At 58.8% G+C, this 18,087-nt stretch overlaps 1 protein-coding gene across 2 annotated transcripts in view; it reads left to right on the top strand.

Annotated features, from left to right (window-relative positions):
• The first annotated feature begins 8,467 nt into the window (after positions 1–8,467).
• The window catches only part of LOC123353502 (intercellular adhesion molecule 5-like), a 34,937-nt gene continuing 25,317 nt past the window's right edge, over positions 8,468–18,087 (top strand). The window contains exons 1-3 of one of the 2 annotated variants that reach the window (XM_044994623.1): positions 8,468–8,475; positions 9,149–9,226; positions 9,567–9,839. In XM_044994623.1, coding sequence (XP_044850558.1) covers positions 9,151–9,226; positions 9,567–9,839 — 349 coding nt within the window. In that variant the 5' untranslated portion in view covers positions 8,468–8,475; positions 9,149–9,150. Of the gene's footprint in view, positions 8,476–9,148; positions 9,227–9,566; positions 9,840–17,444; positions 17,507–18,087 lie in introns of those variants that run through there. The other variant, XM_044994624.1, reaches the window with a different exon arrangement.

Raw genomic sequence — 18,087 nt, 5'->3', positions numbered from 1 at the left:
TGTTTAAGCAATTGGTCCTGAATTGGCACTCTCAGTGGGGTCCTGCCAGAACCGCATCGTCACAGTGGCGTAGTCGTGCTAGGATCCACAGAACCAGCTCAATTAAGCTTTGGGTCAGAACCCCACGCTATCCAAATCTGAAATTTAGTATTGAGAGTTTGGTTGGTTAAAGATCATGACCATGAGCCAGAAAGCACCAGCAAAAGCAATGAAACTGCAAGCCCTGATGGACAGCCTGCGGTTTGAACATGAGCAAAAACTGGCAGAAATTCGAATGGAAGAGGAGCAGCCTTGGCCCAGCTGGAGAAAGAAGCTGCTGAGAGAGAAGAAAAAGCTCGTAAGGAGCTTCTGGCTGCTGAGAAGGAGACGGCCAGACTCTGGCTCCAAGTCAAAAGAGCAAGGGAAGAACGGCAGAGACTGTATCCTCTTGACAATCCCGTTTGTAACTGTGTGGATATGTGGGGTTACTCTGGGCTCTTTTCTGTGTTTAACCCGTTTTGCTCTGGGCAGGGAGAGGGGGATTCTAACCTGGTGGGTAATAGCTGTGTGTCTGGGCCAGAAAGCAGCGTGGCTGTGAGTGGCGTTTCTGAATGTCCGTCTGATGTCCCAGAAGTGAATCTGGAGTTAGATCAAGAGCAGAAAGATCTCATGGGTAAGGAAAATGTTTCTCAGGAGCAGATGAAAGTGGCTGGTCAGGTGGAAGCCCTAACGGAGGAAGGAGAGGGGAGATTTGTGATGGGTGGTGGATCGGTGGCTAGTGCAGCTTGTAGAAGTGAACCTGAAACGGGTAACTGTGATTTGCTGGAAGTAGCTCAGTGTAGTGAAAAAAGCAGCAGCTTATCCATGGGGAGTGGCAATGTGCCTGGCAGGGAAAGTTTGGAGGAGCCTAGGCAGCCTGGTGGGCTGATGGCTTTGTCTAGTCAGCAGTGTGGGAAGACAGGGATAGTGGAAGATGAGTGTCCCTGTCCCTTACCTGTGTCCTGTGTGGAGAAATGTGACAGTGAAGGAAATGTGCCTGTGTCTGTCAGGGGTATTGACTTGCCTATGGAGAGAGCTACCCCAATCTCCAAGCAGTTGTCTGTGAACAGCCCTGTGTGCTGGGACAAGGGAAATGAAATCCCAAGCTGTGTGTCTGGTAGAGGAGAATGTGTCTCCGGCTCTTCTGTGTCTGTGGAGCTGACAGAAGGTGCCTTTCAGCCTGGGAGGGTTGAGAATAGTGCAGTTGTCTCAGAGTTGGTTGTGGATACAGCTAAAGGCCAGGAAGGGAATGGTCCTAAGTTTGTGTCTGCTGGGGAGAATGGCCCTGTGACTAGGGTGCATCCAGTTAGTGCCATAGCAAAATCCCAGAGACCAGACAATTCTGGTGCTTGTAGTTTGCCAGTTGCTAATGTGGGGTTGGAAAAGGGTGCAGCAACTCTGTCTGATCAGGGTGATACCCTGGCCAGGGCACAAGGGGACCAGAAAGGTGATTTAATTGTTACCTACTGACAGTTTGACGACTTGTAGCAAGAAGGAAATGATTCCTGAACTGGTTCATGGCCAAGGGAAGGAGACTGCTTCTGACCTGTTATCCAGAAAGTCTTTAGGTTTGCCTGAAAGGGGATTGTGTAGGAATCCGCCTGATGGGCCTGAGGTGATTCTGGATGTAAGTGAGACCCAGAAAGCGTCTGTGGGGGCTCAGGGAAGTGTTCATTTAGAGCAAGCCCTGGGTGAAGCGGGGAAGGGCAGAAGTTCTGAGAGGGGTGAATTGCTGCTTAGAGAAGCTCCTAGGGAAAGGAATCCTCATGGTAGCCTGTGCAAGCAGTTTACTGCAACTGAAGGGTGTGAAAGTGATTTAATCAAGGAAGTTTCAGTTCCTAACAGCCAGAAATTTTCTGTTGTAAATGGATCCACTGACTTTCCTTTTAAAAGATCCAGTGTGGGCAACTTAGAGAAGGTCTCAGATGGCGTAAAAGCTGTTAAGAAGGTTGAGTAGCCATATAACCCCGTGGCTGTGTGTGGCCAGTGTGTTGGGAAGACCATGGTGTTGGGACAGGACTGTCTCCAGGCTGATTCTGGGAGTGAGCAGTCTGTGCTTCAGGGTCTGAGGACAGATTTGATTACTGGTGTTTCAGAGCAAAACGGTTTTATGGCTGAACGCTTGAGGATGCAGGGGAGAGCCAGCCAGCTCTCACCCTCAGCCCCTCTGGATTCGTGGGGTCTCTGTAAGACAGAGTCCAGCCTTGGAATTGGTAGCAGCTAAGAAGTTAAAAGCTGGTATTTGTGTTGATGCAAATTACTTGGCTGGCAGGGAGAAGAAAGACTTGCTAATAGCATCCGAAGAAGTGAGCTGCAGCTCACAAAAGCTCATGCTTAAATAAATTTGTTAGTCTTTAAGGTGCCACAAGTACTCCTGTTTTTTTTTGCGGATACAGACTAACACGGCTGCTATTCTGAAACCTTGCTAATAGCTGTTAGCACAGAGGGCCCACCCCATCAGCCAGTGACTTCTGTTAAGCAAGAGAAATCAGGGTTTGATCCTGCAGGACAAGGAGGAAAGAGAAAACTGAATTTTGCAAAGGGAAGCCACAGGTTAACCCTAAAATGCCCAAACTCCAATGGTGTTGAGCCAAGGGTGTGGCATGACAAACATGATTGTGGATGGACACTTGCAATGAATCTGTTGTTATTGCTAATGGTGATTTTTGTAACTAATGTGTTGCTATTGCCAAGAACTGAAACAATGTACAATGGGCCTAATCTTTTGGAAAATCCCTGGAACATGTTGAAAGGAATACATGAGAACACACTTTGTTAAAGGGCCTTGCTATACTGATGTTTCACAGTTAATGCCTGTAAACAGTATTGGAACTTTTCACAGGGGAAAATACATTCCAGACCTGATGTGCTGTATGAAAGGGGAAACTGAGGCACGCTACCATATTGCTTTCCTGGCTAAATGCCAAGATTCCTGTACTATGAACAACATCAATATCTACATTGGTTTAATGTTAATTGGGTTCCAAACATTGGCCAGAGCTGGTATGGCTAAAGTAGCTGTTTTCGTTAGCTCTTGGCAAGATCACATGAAACATACAGGAACCATGCTGCAAAAGCTAACCAAGTTATACCTTGAGTTTGTAAAGAGATTCAATCATGTTATTGAACATGACTTTGATAAACCATTTCAGTTATACACTGGTACGGCCTCTAGCCCAACACTAGCTGTAGTGAGACAGACCCAAGGATGGGGGCTCTTGGGATGCAGTCAGTGATGTTTGTGACATCCCTTCCTGCATCAATTTTGCGTTGGGGGTGTGACGTTATTGATATAATCTGGGACCATATAGAACATGGTTGCAACCAAGGTCCTGTAGTGGCACCAAATCTTATGTAAAAGGGGTCATATAAGGTGTGTAAGACCAGGTTATGGGTTGCTGGTTAGGATTATGCTGTCTGTATGTCTGTGTATCATTTTGTAGTTGAAGTTATAAGTATTGGCTCTGTACTGTCTGTATTTCAAATTTGTGCTGTGCTTCTGGGTGACACCGCAGACAAGTTGGTGTTAGCCCTGCCTAGCTGGCTTGATGGCCCATTAAGGACCATCAGCTACACAACTGACCCATGGAGAGAAGGCAGACGCGCCTTGTAACTCAGCAAAGTGCAGGGACTGGCCCATGTGACTGCAGACTCCATTTTGCTGTGATTTTCCACAGTAAGAACAAAGAGGTTCTTACACCTGGAAAAGCCTATAAAAGGCTAATGCCTCATCTCCATCTTGTCTTCAGTCCTGCTTCTTACCTCTGGAGGGACTTTGCTACAAACTGAAGCTCTGCACAAAGGACTGACTGACCCATCCCAGCGGGGGATGTTCCAGAGACTTGATTTAAACCTGCAGTTTACTCCATCACTGCTACAAGCCTGAACTAAGAACTTTGCCATTACTGGATGTAATTGATTCCATTTAACCAATTCTAGCTCTCAGCTCGATCTTTTTCCCTTTATGAATAAACCTTTAGATTTTAGATTCTAAAGGATTGGCAACAGCGTGATTTGTGGGTAAGATCTGATGTATATATTGACCTGGGTCTGGGGCTTGATTCTTTGGGATCGAGGGAACCTTTTTCTTTTATTGGGTTGTTGGTTTTCATAACCATTCATCCCCAGGACGAGTGGCACTGGTGGGGATACTGGGAGACTGGAGTGTCTAAGGAAATTGCTTGTGTGACTTGTGGTTAGCCAGTGGGGTGAAACCAAAGTCCTCTTTGTCTGGCTGGTTTGGTGCCTTAGAGGTGGAAAACCCCCAGCCTTGGGCCGTAACTGCCCTGTTTGAGCAATTGGTCCTGAATTGGCACCTCAGTTGGGTCCCGCCAGAACCGCATCGTCACAGGGATAAAAGGAAAGGTCCTGTCATGGATTGAGAACTGGTTAAAGGACAGGGAACAAAGGGTAGGAATTAATGGTCAATTCTCAGAATGGAGAGGGGTAACTAGTGGTGTTCCCCAAGGGTCAGTCCTCGGACCAATCCTATTCAATTTATTCATAAATGATCTGGAGAAAGGGGTAAACAGTGAGGTGGCAAACTTTGCAGATGATACTAAACTGCTCAAGATAGTTAAGACCAAAACAGACCGTGAAGAACTTCAAAAAGATCTCACAAAACTAAGTGATTGGGCAACAAAATGGCAAATGAAATATAATGTGGATAAATGTAAAGTAATGGACATTGGAAAAATAACCCCAACTATACATACAGTATGATGGGGGCTAATTTAGCTACAATGAGTCAGGAAAAAGATCTGGGAGTCATCGTGGATAGTTCTCTGAAGACGTTCACGCAGTGTGCAGCAGGAGTCAAAAAAGCAAACAGGATGTTAGGAATCATTAAAAAGGGGATAGAGAATAAGATGGAGAATATTTTATTGCCTTTATATAAATCCATGGTACGCCCACATCTCGAATATTCCGTACAGATGTAGTTGCCTCATCTCAAAAGAGATATACTGGCATTAGAAAAGGTTCAGAGAAGGGCAACTAAAATGATTAGGGGTTTGGAGAGGGTCCCATATGAGGAGAGATTAAAGAGGCTAGGACTTTTCATATTGGAAAAGAGGAGACTAAGGGGGGATATGATAGAGGTCTATAAAATCATGAGTGATGTTGAGAAAGTGAATAAGGAAAAGTTATTTACTTGTTCCCATAATACAAGAACTAGGGGCCACCAAATGAAATTAATAGGCTACAGGTTTAAAACAAATAAAAGGAAGTTCTTCTTCATGCAGCGCACAGTCAACCTGTGGAACTCCTTGCCTGAGGAGGTGGTGAAGGTTAGGACTATAACAGGGTTTAAAAGAGAACTAGATAAATTCATGGAGGTTAAGTCCATTAATGGCTCTTAGCCAGGATGGGTAAGGAATGGTGTCCCTAGCCTCTGTCAGAGGGTGGGGATGGACGGCAGGAGAGAGATCACTTGATCACCTGTTAGGTTCACTCCCTTTGGGGCACCTGGCATTGGCCACTGTCGGTAGACAGATACTGGGCTGGATGGACCTTTGGTCTGAACCGGTACGGCCTTTCTTATGTTCTTATGGGCGTAAGGGAGAGACTCTGGTGGGGGGGCGAAGGGAACTGTTTCTATGTTACAGGGGGGAGGGATAGCTCAGTGGTTTGAGCGTTGGCCTGCTTAAACCCAGGGTTGTGAGTTCAATCCTTGAGGGGGCCACTTAGGGATCTGGGGCAAAAATTGGTCCTGCTAGTGAAGGCAGGGGGCTGGACTCAATGACCTTTCGAGGTCCCTTCCAGTTCTAGGAGATTGGTCTAGCTCCAATTATTACCTTTACAGGCAAACGTTGGTAAATTCCCCTGCGGGACTTTTCCGCCCCCGCGGCTCCTTTGTTGTTGTCGGGCTGGGGAGCAGCTGGCCCCGGAGCCGTCAGAGTTAAAGGGCCGGTGGCGTTTGCAGAGCGTCTCGGGGCCGGGAGTGCCAGCAGAGCCCGGCGCGTTGGGGGGGCACGAAGACGCTCTCTGGCCAAACCAGCTGTTCTCGGGGCCCCTCGCTGGGGGCTGGCTCTGGGGAACCCCCCTCCCCCACGGTTGGGGGCTGAGCCCCTGGGACAGTCCAGCCTTTCAGCACGTCACCCCTGTGCTGAGCTCAGCAGGTCAGGCCCGGGGCAGAGAACAGGAGCGACCAGCCCTGGAGGCTCTGCCATGCAGGGAACTGATCAGGGGCCCTGTGCTGGGGTGATCCAGGCCCCACGCTGCAGAGGAGGGTGGAAAAGCCCCCAGGGCTCCCGCCACACTGAGCTGGGGGAAATTCCCTCCCTAGCCCCACGCTGACAGCCCATCTGGGGGCCCCAGGAAGGACCAGCTTAGAGCCTGGCCCCGCCCCGCTGGTGTCCCGCCAGGTAATGCCCATTTTGCACTGGGGTAAGTAACGGCACACGCTGCAAGGCAGAGACCCGGCCCAGCGACGCCCTGGAGCCCCGGGCGCCTGGCAGCTGCCGCACGACGGATCACAAGCGCGCAGAGGTGTCACTTGAATAGATACGTGGACAGATTTGGCACCGGCGTTTGTTGCAGGGTTTGGTTCCTGGGTTAGTGTTTCTGTGGTGTGGTGTGTAGTTGCTGGTGAGTATTTGCTTCAGGTTGGGAGGTGTCTGTAAGCGAGGCCTGGCCTGTGAGAGTGGGGGATCGTCCTTCAGGATGGATTGTAGATCTTTGATGATGCCCTGGAGAGGTTTTAGCTGGGGGCTGAAGGTGACGGCCAGTGGCGTTCTGTTATTTTCACCATCATACGACCTAATCACATCAGCCACGCCATCAGGGGCTCGTTCATGTACAGACATATTAATGACATTAGATCGCACACACAAATGATTCCTTCTAGGTCTGGGAAATACCTTTTCCTACCTGGTTCAAGCCTGGCACAGCATTGCAGCTCCTCCCTGCAGCCCAGACACCAGACAAAGGGGAAGGTTTTTTTCCCATTTGTAAAAAGTTCGACCTTCCCATTGGCTCCTTTGGTCAGGCGCCCACCTGTGGGCTTGTTAACCCTTTGCAGGTAAAGCAAGCAGAGAACAGCCCAGGAAGGTTTTACAGCTAACTGGCTGGCTGGGTGTCCATAAGGGAGCTCCCCTTCATTTATCACACACCCGCACACCCCTTTTGAGAGACAAACCCGAAATAATACTGGCTTGCCCTGTATAGAAAAACCCTGCACAGCGCAAGCGTAACGCCCACAGACCTGGGATCGAACCTGGGACCTCTAGAGCTTAGGGCATGAGCCATTAAGCAAACTCATTAAGATCTCTGGCTAGGTGGTCATGGTGCCTCCTCTCCAAAGGTGCCGGAGACAAAGAGATCAGGTGACCTCCTGGCCCGGGAAAGAGACAAAGGCCAGACAGGAGGAGCTGGAGGGGGGTTCAGTCTGGAGCTGGCTGGGGCCGAGGAGTGAGGATGCTCGGCCCCAGCCAGCCCCAAACTGAACCCCCCTCCAGCCCCTCCTCCTCTGCCTTCAGCTGGCACCTTGCAGGGGAGGGGCCCAGGCCGTCAGTTGCCAGGAGACAGAGGCTGGTGGCCCAGAACCTGGGGGCCCAGCTGGCCGTGAAGGCTGCAGCCCCCCCAGCAGGGGCCAGGCTGGGAGCTGCTCCAAGGCCCTGGGGAACTTGTCTTAGAAAAGGGCTTTTATCCGCGCGGGAGGGGTACAGCCCGGAGGGGGGGGTGTCTCTGTCACCGGCCTGTGTGGCTCCCCCTCGCCGGCTCGGCCCTGGCTCTGGCTCGGCTAGTAACTAATGTCTGGGTTGGTTTTACCCCGGGCAGGGCTCTGGGGCACACACCAGGGGGCAGGGTGAGCTGGTAACAGGGGGCTGGTTTCACACGTCGGGGGGACGACCCAGAGTGTCTGGTCGGTCAGAACTCGGGGGGGGGATGGAGTTGGGGAGACTCGGTCTGGGGAGCCCCAAGCTGGCGCACGGCCGCATAGTGCCAACCCCTGGGGTGTCCCCCTGCCCCAGGCGCTGGCCCTGGCTGGGGCTCAGCGCAGCCGGCTGGTTGAAGCCCCCAGGGCACTGCCCCGTGATGTCTGCTGCAGCCAGAGGTGCCAGTGCCGCGTGGGCAGATGGCCCCGTGCCGGCTTTCACCGAGCCACGGGAGCGCCCGTCACTGTCACGCTGCCGCCCCCCGGGCTGGAGCCGCCCCTGGAATTACCCAGGTCCCGGCGGGCACGGCCCTGCTGCCACGGCTTCCCCGCTGGGGCGTCTGCGAGAGCTGCAGCAAAGCTGGCTCGGGTACGGCTCCGTGTCCTGCGGGCGCACCACCGGGGCAGGGCAGCTAGAGGCGGCCGCGAGGGCCGGCGAGGTAGCTCCGTGCCCAGGGCTGTCAGCCAGTTGAGGGCTCCCTGGGACGTCCCCTTATCTCACCCAGCAGACAGCTCCGCACACGTTCCCCGCGGGCTGCGCCCTCATTCTGCCATTCCAGCCAGCACCACCATTGTTGGGGGTAAGGTCCTGGGTTCTCTCCCTGGCTCTGGCAGGAGAGCGGGGGCTGGTGGTTGGGGCTGGGAGCCAGGACTCCTGGGTTCTCTCCCTGGCTCTGGGAGGGGAGTGGGGGCTGGTGGTTAGAGCTGTGGGATCTGGTGGGTTAGAGCTGGGGGAGCTGGGAGCCAGGACTCCTGGGTTCTCTCCCCGGCTCTGGGAGAGGAGTGGGGGCTGGTGGGTTAGAGCAGGGGGCTGGGAGCCAGGACTCCTGGGTTCTCTCCCCGGCTCTGGCAGGGGAGCGGGGGCTGGTGGTTAGAGCTGGCAGGCGGGGGCTGGGCTGATCTCTAACTAGCAGGGATCAGGAGGGAACTGTCCCCACTGGGTTCCCATCACGTCCTCCTGCCATCGGTCTCGCAGCTGAGGCTGGAGCAGCTGAGGCTGGGCTCTGTTGCAGACCAGATACCGGGCTAGATGGGCCCTGGGCTGAGCCGCCCTGGCAGTGCCTGTGCACCATCCCCGCATTTCCAGTGACAGCGACTCAGTCCCCACCACCCCTGCCCAGAGCCCAGGGCCTAGGCGGGCCCCTGACAAGTCTCCCATTGACTGCAGTGCGCTTGGACCAAGCCCCAGGATACCGACAGAAAACCCAAGCCCGGCTCCCCCGACTCCTGCTCTCTCTGTCCCTCTCTCCTCAGCCATGAGACCCCAGTGGCTCCAGCATCCCTCTCCCGGGGGCTCCCTGGCGTGGCTGCTGCTTCTCCTGGCGCTGCCGGGTAAGTGCCCCCATCCCCCTCGCCGGCTCAGGCTGCGTGTCCCCAGGGGAATGCTAGTGGGATTGGGCTGGGCTGGGTTGGCAGCGCCCCACTGGCCCGGCAGTGACATCGATTTGTTTTACTCATTGTTAATGAAGGTGCCTTCTTATAGAATCACTGGGAGGGGAGTGGGGCCTAGTGGTTAGAGCAGACCGGGGGGCGGGTCTGGGAGCCAGGACAGCTGGGTTCTCTCCCTGGCTCGGGGAAGGGAGTGGGGTTTGATGTTCTCCTCTCTCAGTTCCACTGGGCTGTATCCCCCAGAGGTGTAGCCACAGCGGGACAGATCCGTTTGCCGTTTCAGGGGCCGCGCAGGGCTCGTTTGAGGTGAGTATTTCACCGGAAGCTGCCATGGTGGAGCACGGAGGGTCCGTCTGGATAAACTGCAGCCACACGTGCCAGGATCCTGGTGCCAGTGGCGGCCTGGAGACCGTGCTCACCAAAACCAATAGTAAAAGTGGAGCCGGGTGGGCGGCCTTTCTCCTCGTCGGTATCACGGAGTGGGTGTCGGCCCCTCAGTGCTACTTCACCTGCAGTGGAGTTACGAATGTGGCGGCTGCAAACATCTCCGCTTACCGTAAGTGCTGCTGGCTCCCAGCTGCAGTGGGCCTGGGGCTTCTGTGCCACTGACACACTGGTGCGGTGCAGCGCGGGAGGAAGGGGACAGTTGCTGGCGGACAGTAGGGTACAGAGCTGGGCTCTGGCCCCAGGCAGGGGACTGGCTGGCTCGGGGTGGGGGGGGGGCAGGGAACGGGACACGGGCCTTTCCCCGCTGGGGACACCGGCTCCGCTCCATGAAGCCAGGCAGCACCTGCGGGTAGTTCCCCTCTGGCAGCCGTTGGGTGGGAGGAGTTGGGGGGGCTCAGTCCGGCTCCTGGCAGGGCAGGAATCCACATCCCAACCCCCTGCCCCCTGTAGAGCCCCTGCCGGCCGGTCAGCGAGTCTGAGCCTGGCTCTCGCCGCCAGCGGGGTCCCCTCCGGGGCAGGGCTCAGCCGGCCTGGGGCGCGGGGATGCACCTTGCAGGCTCTTCCCCCAGCGGCGCCTTTCAGCAGCACCCGGGTGACGGGATCCGATTAACCCACCTTCGGCGTCGGCTCCTCAGTGCCACTTCCCCTGCCGTGGAGGGCGGCAAACCGCAAGTGACTCCCAGAACGAGGCCGTGCAGTGCCCGGGGTTGGGTTTCCTGGGGCGCATCCCCTCGGCTGTGGGGAGTCCCGGGGTCCCGTATGGGAGAGGCCACCCCCAGAGGTGGGTGAATCGCCCCTGCCGGACTCTCCCCAGCTCGGGTCCAGTGTGGCGACTGGTGCCCGGGGAAAGGGGCTGCTGCCACAGGGCTCCGGCCGCCCCCGGGGAAGGGGCAGGTGGCCCCCGAGGGACGTGGTGGGAGGTTCTGCAAAGGCCCAGGGAACAGGCCGACCCAGGGACAAGCAGCGTTTGGCAGACGGATTTCGGCTGCATCCTCCCTCCCAGCGAGCCAGGCGCAGGCTGCACCCTCCGCTCCGGGCCTGGGCTGCACCTCGCCCCGTGCTGGCCGGCTGCAGGGCTCCGGGCGGTGCCGCTCTCGCACAGCGGCTGGCAGCCCCGCAGGGAGCTGGGCGGCTCCTGTCTGGGGAGGCGAGATAAAAGCTGCCTGAAGGGGAGAGCCAGGGGCAGTTTGAAACGCAGCCCAGGCGGGAGCAGCTACCGACGGCAGGAGGAGCCACCGCCCCAGGGCCGGGGGCCGGGGGAGGGCAGGGCCTGCGAAGGGGGCAGCAGCTGAGGGCTCCCGGCCGGGCCTGGAGGCTTCTAGACTTTGGAGGTTGCTGCTCCGCACAGAAGGGGCCCGGGCGAGGCTGACGGACGAGGTGCTGCAGTGAAGGCCCCCTGCCACTCTGCACGCGGGCACGAGGCGTGCCAGGCACTCACAGCACCAGGGCCTCCCACGGCGAGGGGGCTGGGGGCTGGGCTCTTCTCCCCCTGGGGCCGGGGCCGGGACGGTCCCGGTGTTGGATTCCTGCCCTCAGGCTGCCCATGGCTCCATGTCTGTCACTCCAGGGCCGCCGGAGCTGGTGGTGCTGGAGCCGCTCCCCGAGATGGAGCTGGGCCGGGCCTATAACCTGACGTGCCGGGTTCTGAACGTGGCTCCCGTCACGCACCTCACCGTGACCCTCTGCCAGGGGGGACGGACCCTGCACACGGAGACCTTCCAGAACCGCACCGGGACCGGACCCGACGACGTCACAGTGACCCACGAGATCATCCCTCGGCGCTGGGACCACGGGCAGGAGATCACCTGCCACGCAGCCCTGGACCTGAGGCCACACGGGCCCCACTTCGAAAACAGCTCCTCCGCGGTGGAGCTCCAGGAGGCCGGTGAGTTCAGGCTCACGCCGCGCCAGGGGGACCAACCCAGTGCTGGCAGCTCAAGTCAGACGTTTAATGGGACGCGGGTCAAGTGCTCCTCTGCCCCCAAGCCCAGAACACTGAACGGATGGAGGGAGCCAGGCAGCGAATCCCGCTCTAAAGCCAGGGCCGGCTGGTGTCATCCGGTGCAGCTCCGGGTGGCCCCCGGGGGGAAGCTGCGTGACCCACGCTAACGCCCTGCGGCGGTGCCCCCGGCCAGTGGGTGCAGCACGTACAGAGGTTTACGGGTCTGCTGCAGCTGGTTGCACAAAGCCAGGTGCTTTTCACAGGAAATGGGTGGGAAAATTCCAGGTTAGTTTGGGTCTATTTTCATCAAAATGTACGTTTAAAAGCAACACAAATGGAAAAATGTTCCGTCTCCAAGAGTGGGTGTTGCCTGACCGTGCCTCTCTGGACTGGCTCACACCTGCTTGTGGAAACACCGGACAGCCCCGGCCAAGATCGGGGCCCCCTTGTGCCTGGCAAAACCCCCTGCACGAAAGGAGGAAGGGTCAGGTTTTTAACGGGATTTGGGCACCTAAAGAGCCAGACAGGTGCCTAGTGGGATTTTGAAAATTACCAGAACAGGTAGGTTCCTAACTCCCATTGGTTCTCTGGGCACCCAGGAAAGTTGGGCACTTTGCACCTACTAGGTGTCTATTTGCATCTGTAGGCACCGAAATCTCTCTTCAATCCAGCCTAAATCCGTTGGTGTGAGGCAGGCTGGGCGCTCGGAGCTGGACTGGCCGCTAGATGGGGATAAACGCCACGTTCCCTTGGCATGGCCCAGGATCTGCCCCCGCAGCCCAGGGGAAGTGAGACTCCTCCCGAATTCCTGGGGTTTGATCCCGGATGGTCTCGGTCCTGGCCGGGGGCCGCAGTGAAAACACCGGGGCCGTATTTTCATTTTGTTTCTTTACCAACATCGTTTAGCGATTTTGTGGGGAGGGAATTTAACCCTTTTCTGTCTCCCTTTCCAGAGAGCCCGACGGCTAAAATCATTGCAATTTCTGCCATTGCCACCGTACCGGCCATGCTGCTCGGCATCCTGGTCTGGGGGCTGGCTCGGCGGGGCAGGCCCCGGAGAGAGGCCAGGCCGGAGCCCGGGGAAGCAACGCCGAGCCGGGCGGATTTCGAGATGGCCCGGGCCAGCGCAGAAGACACCCCAGAAGAGGGAGGCAGCTTGAATCCTGCTGAAGACGCTTCCCCATAGAGCAGACGGCAGAGCTCAGGCAGGCAGCGGGCAGCTGGGTGGTGACAGGAGATGCACAGAGACTATGGGACGGGGTCCATGTGCTGCAGGGCAGGTCGCGGTGCTGCTAGTGAATGTTGCCAAGTGCTCCCCGGTTTCCCATGCGTCTGCCTCTGCCAGACTTTGACTTTTCAGGCTGAAATTCCCGGGCCGGGTCTGCTCCGGGCTGGGCTTTGTGGTGAAAGTCTCTGCTGAAGCGCTTGAGAGGGAGAATGGGCAGAAATACATTGCTTGTGCCGTGCTAAACCCTTCTTGCAGCTGTTCCGTGGAGAAGCACTCGCCCTCGGGCGGCTCGTGTGCTGCGGCTGTGAAAAACCACCCAGGTCTGGCCTGGTTCGGAGCCGCTGCGCACACGCTCAGCAGGGCACTGGGAGCTCACTCGGCTCCTAGCACAGCCTCAAAGGGCAGGCCCTGGGCGCTAGGAACCTAACGCCCGGCGAGGCGCTGCAGGGGATCTGGCAGCTCCGGCCGCCCTTCGCTAGCTGGCCGAGCACAGGCGGCTGCTCTGCCTAGCGGCTGCATCCCCATCATTCCCCCCCTCGCCAGGGCGCGTGGTGAGGAACGTCCCGGGGCATCGAGTCAGCATGTCACCCACTCACCCTTTGTGAGGGAGAAAGGCTGGAAGGGGCACTGGGGAGAGCTGGCATCACCAGATCCCTGCCACCAGCCCCAGGAGAACCTGCCCTTCTGTGGGCAGAGGGCGGCAGCCACCGGGGGACACTGGAGGGAACTCGGCTCGTTCCATGCGGTGCCAGAGCCGGGCTCACACGGGAGGCAGAGTGGCCTAGTGGGTGGATCCTAGTCCTGGCTCGGCCCCAGGCCTGCTGGGGGACCTCAGACGAGGCGCATCCCCGCCCACCCGTGGGCTGTTTAGCCTGGGAGCCCTTTGGGGCGGGGGCTGGCTCGTCTCGCTGTGGCCGTAGAAGGCCCTGGCACGGAGCAGGGCTGCCGGCGTACACCCCTTGGCTGCCTTGCCAGCTGATCCGGTCAGTGACCTTCCTCCCCGGCCCCTTCTGGGAAGGCCCAGCCCAGCGCAGGCAGCCAAGGCAGAGCCCAGCCCTTCCCCTTGCAGCTTGGAGGCCCAGGGTTCAGGCCGGCTGCGCAGGGCAGGGGGCGCGTCCTTGCTGAGCCTCTGGGGGGACGAGCGATGCAGCCATGTTGTCTGCAACCATCAGGAAGCCGGTGTGACGGGCTGAATCACAGAAACCCCCGGGAGCTGCCACCTGATATGCTTCTGTCCCTGCTTTCCTGCCCCGTTCAGGGCCCTGCCTGGTTCGAGCCAGACCCACTGCCCTGCTGCAAACCCAGACCCAGCTCTGAACCACGGCCCCTAACAGCTGCAGGCTGAACTGAAAGCAGCTCACAGACGTGTTCCTGCCTTTAACACTCAGACGCCCAACTCCCAGGGGGGTCTAAACCCAACTCAATCCGTCTTACCCTGTATAACGCTCATGCAGGGTAAACTCGTCAACTGTTCGCCCTCTAGAACACTGACAGCGAGGGATGCAGGGCTGGTTGCACCCCCACCCCCACCCCCACCATTAACACACACGCTGGGTTAATTAATAAGTACAAAGTGCTGATATTAACTACAGAAAGGAGGATTGAAGTGGTTCCAAGTAGTAACAGCCAGAACAAAGTGAATTACCAAGTAAAATGAAACAAAACAGGCACGTCTGTGTCTAAGAAACCGACTACAAATAACACCTCCCCAGTTCCAGCGAGCTTCCTTTTACAGAGCAGCCTCCTGCTAGTCTGGGCCCAGCAACGCTCCCACCCCTGTAGTTACTGTCCCTTGTTCCAGTCTCTTTCAGGTATCTTTGGGGGTGGGGAGGCTCTCTTTAGCCAGCTGAAGACAAAATGGAGGGGTCTCCCACGGGCTTAAATAGACTTTCTCTTGTGGGGGGAGACCCCCTCCTCTCTCCTATGCAAAGTCCAGCTCCAAGATGGAGTCTGGAGTCGCCTGGGCAAGTCCCATGTCCATGCAGGACTCTCAGTCTTTACAGGCAGACGCCATTGTCCACATGGTATCTTGTAAGACTCCAGGAAGACTTCTTAAGTGGATTGGAGCCTTCCCAGATGCATTGTTCCCCAAGTGCTTCCTGACCGGGCACTTAACCTTGCGAATTCCTTTCTCCAGGAACTGACCACATGCTCTACCAAGGTTATTTAGCAATCAAGCCAGTACAGGGCCCATGTTCCTAACGCTGAATGCAGGAATGACACATGCCTACAGGCAGGAGGAACTCGTCCCAGGGACACTTCCCAGCTTAGCTCACTCAGGGCCTGGCCAGAAAGAAGAATTCCGGTTCACGAAAACTGGCAGGTTCCAAATTGTGCTTCTGTCTGCACTGGAACGGCAAGGAGCCCGCACGAAAGCTGCACGAGAAACCGAGACGAGCCAACAGCCCATGGGCAGGGAGGCCCGGGGGCCAGGGGAGAGCAGGGCCCAGCCCCTGCGCATCTGCATCAGACAGAGAAGGGTGCAGGGGGTGGAGGGACGGACAGAGGGGGGCAGAGGGAATGGACAGACAGTCCAGTGCGTAGGGGGACGGATGGACAGAGGGGGGTGTATGGGGATGGACAGACAGACAGGTGCGTAGGGGGACGGACGGATGGACAGAGGGGGCATATGGGGATAGGCAGACAGGTGCGTAAGGGGACGGCCCGGGGGGGGTAGAAGGATGGACGGGCAGAGGAGGGTTTCGGGGGACGGATGGACAGAGGAGGGTTTCGGGGGACGGATGGACAGAGGAGGGTGTAGGAGGATGGAGGGACAGAGGAGGGTGTCGGGGGGATGGCCGGACAGAGGAGGGTGACGGGGGACGGACGGACAGAGGGGGGTGTCAGGGGACGGATGGACAGAGGGGGCATATGGGGATAGGCAGACAGGTGCGTAAGGGGATGGACGGACGGGGGGGTGTAGAAGGATGGACGGGCAGACGAGGGTGTCGGGGGACGGACGGACAGAGGGGGGTGTAGGAGGACGGAGGGACAGAGGGGGGTGTCGGGGGACGGACGGGCAGAGGGGGGTGTCGGGGGACGGAGGGACAGAGGGGGGTGTCGGGGGACGGAGGGACAGAGGGGGGTGTCAGGAGATGGAGGGACAGAGGAGGGTGTCGGGGGACGGACGGACAGAGGGGGGTGTAGGAGGATGGAGGGACAGAGGAGGGTGTCAGGAGATGGAGGGACAGAGGAGGGTGTCGGGAGATGGAGGGACAGAGGGGGGTATCGGGGGACGGACGGACAGAGGGGGGTGTAGGAGGATGGAGGGACAGAGGAGGGTGTCAGGAGATGGAGGGACAGAGGAGGGTGTCGGGGGACGGACGGACAGAGGGGGGTGTCGGGGGACGGACGGACAGAGGGGGGTGTAGGAGGATGGAGGGACAGAGGAGGGTGTCAGGAGATGGAGGGACAGAGGAGGGTGTCGGGGGACGGACGGACAGAGGGGGGTGTCAGGAGATGGACGGACAGAGGGGGGTGTATGAGGATGGAGGGACAGAGGAGGGTGTCGGGGGACGGACGGATGGACAGAGGGGGCATATGGGGATAGGCAGACAGGTGCGTAAGGGGATGGACGGACGGGGGGGTGTAGAAGGACGGACGGGGGGGTGTAGAAGGACGGACGGGCAGAGGAGGGTGTCGGGGGACGGACGGGCAGAGGAGGGTGTCAGGAGATGGACGGACAGAGGGGGGTGTAGGAGGATGGAGGGGCAGAGGGGGCATATGGGGATAGGCAGACAGGTGTGTATGGGGATGGACGGACAGAGGGGGGTGTAGGAGGATGGAGGGACAGAGGAGGGTGTCGGGGGACGGACGGATGGACAGAGGGGGCATATGGGGATAGGCAGACAGGTGCGTAAGGGGATGGACGGACGGGGGGTGTAGAAGGACGGACGGGGGGGTGTAGAAGGACGGACGGGCAGAGGAGGGTGTCGGGGGACGGACGGGCAGAGGAGGGTGTCAGGAGATGGACGGACAGAGGGGGGTGTAGGAGGATGGAGGGGCAGAGGGGGCATATGGGGATAGGCAGACAGGTGTGTATGGGGATGGACGGACAGAGGGGGGTGTAGGAGGATGGAGGGGCAGAGGAGGGTGTCGGGGGACGGACGGACAGAGGAGGGTGTCAGGAGATGGACGGACGGGGGGGGTGTAGGAGGATGGAGGGACAGAGGGGGCGCATCGGGGGATGGCTGGAAGAGGGCGGTGTGGGGCTCGGGGCAGCGCCCGGCGCCCTGATCTCGGCCGGGATCGGGGCAGCGCCGGGCACGATGGGGCCCCAGTCTCGGTCGGGGTCGGGGCAGCGCCCGGCGCGGCGGGGCTCCGTCTCACTCGCCGCCCTGACCCCAGAGCTGCCCGCTCTCGGCAGGGACGTTCCGCGGGCTGAGTCGCTGCAGGAAGCGGAGGAAACCCGGGCTCCGGCGCCGGCCAGTCCCCAGGAACTCAGGGGCGGGCGCCCGGGCTCCTGCGCTGCGCTGCGCCGCGCTCCCTCCTCCGCCTAGATCCCGAGTCCCGGCGCCGCCAATCCCGAGCCCTGCGCGGCGCGGCGCGTCCTCAGCCATGCGGCTCCGGCAGCTCGGGCCCCTGCTGCTGCTCCTGGCGCTCCCAGGTACGTACCCCGCGGATCGGGGCCGGCCTGATGCCAGCGGGGAGGGGCTGCGAGCGCCGGGCAGCCGGGCAGGGTCGGGACCGGCCCACGTGCGGGGCTCCCGGCCACCGCCCGAGCCCGGCTTGCGGGGGCGGGGGGACCCCGAGAGGGAGCCAGTCCAGCCGCCGGGGGAGGGGGGCTGGCTTGGCGGGTGGCTCCTTAAGAAAAGGCTCCTCCCGATAGGCTGCGTGGGAGGTGGTGGGCACCAGTGGTTGCGGGGGCGTGGTCTGGGAGCCAGGACTCCTGGGTTCTCTCCCGAGCTCTGGGAGGGGAGTGGGGGGCTGGCAGCCAGGACTCCTGGGTTCTCTCCCCAGCGCTGCGAGCGTGGTCTGGGAGCCAGGACTCCTGGGTTCTCTCCCGAGCGCTGGGAGGGGAGTGGGGGGCTGGCAGCCAGGACTCCTGGGTTCTCTCCCCAGCGCTGGGAGGGGAGTGGGGAGCTGGCAGCCAGGACTCCTGGGTTCTCTGCCCAGCGCTGGGAGGGGGGGCTGGCAGCCAGGACTCCTGGGTTCTCTGCCCAGCGCTGGGAGCGGGGGCTGGCAGCC

Source organism: Mauremys mutica, chromosome 20 (genome assembly GCF_020497125.1).
Source record: "Mauremys mutica isolate MM-2020 ecotype Southern chromosome 20, ASM2049712v1, whole genome shotgun sequence".
Taxonomy (NCBI): domain Eukaryota; kingdom Metazoa; phylum Chordata; order Testudines; family Geoemydidae; genus Mauremys; species Mauremys mutica.
Note: the sequence above shows the minus strand (reverse complement) of the source record. Positions and strands in the feature narration are given on the sequence as shown.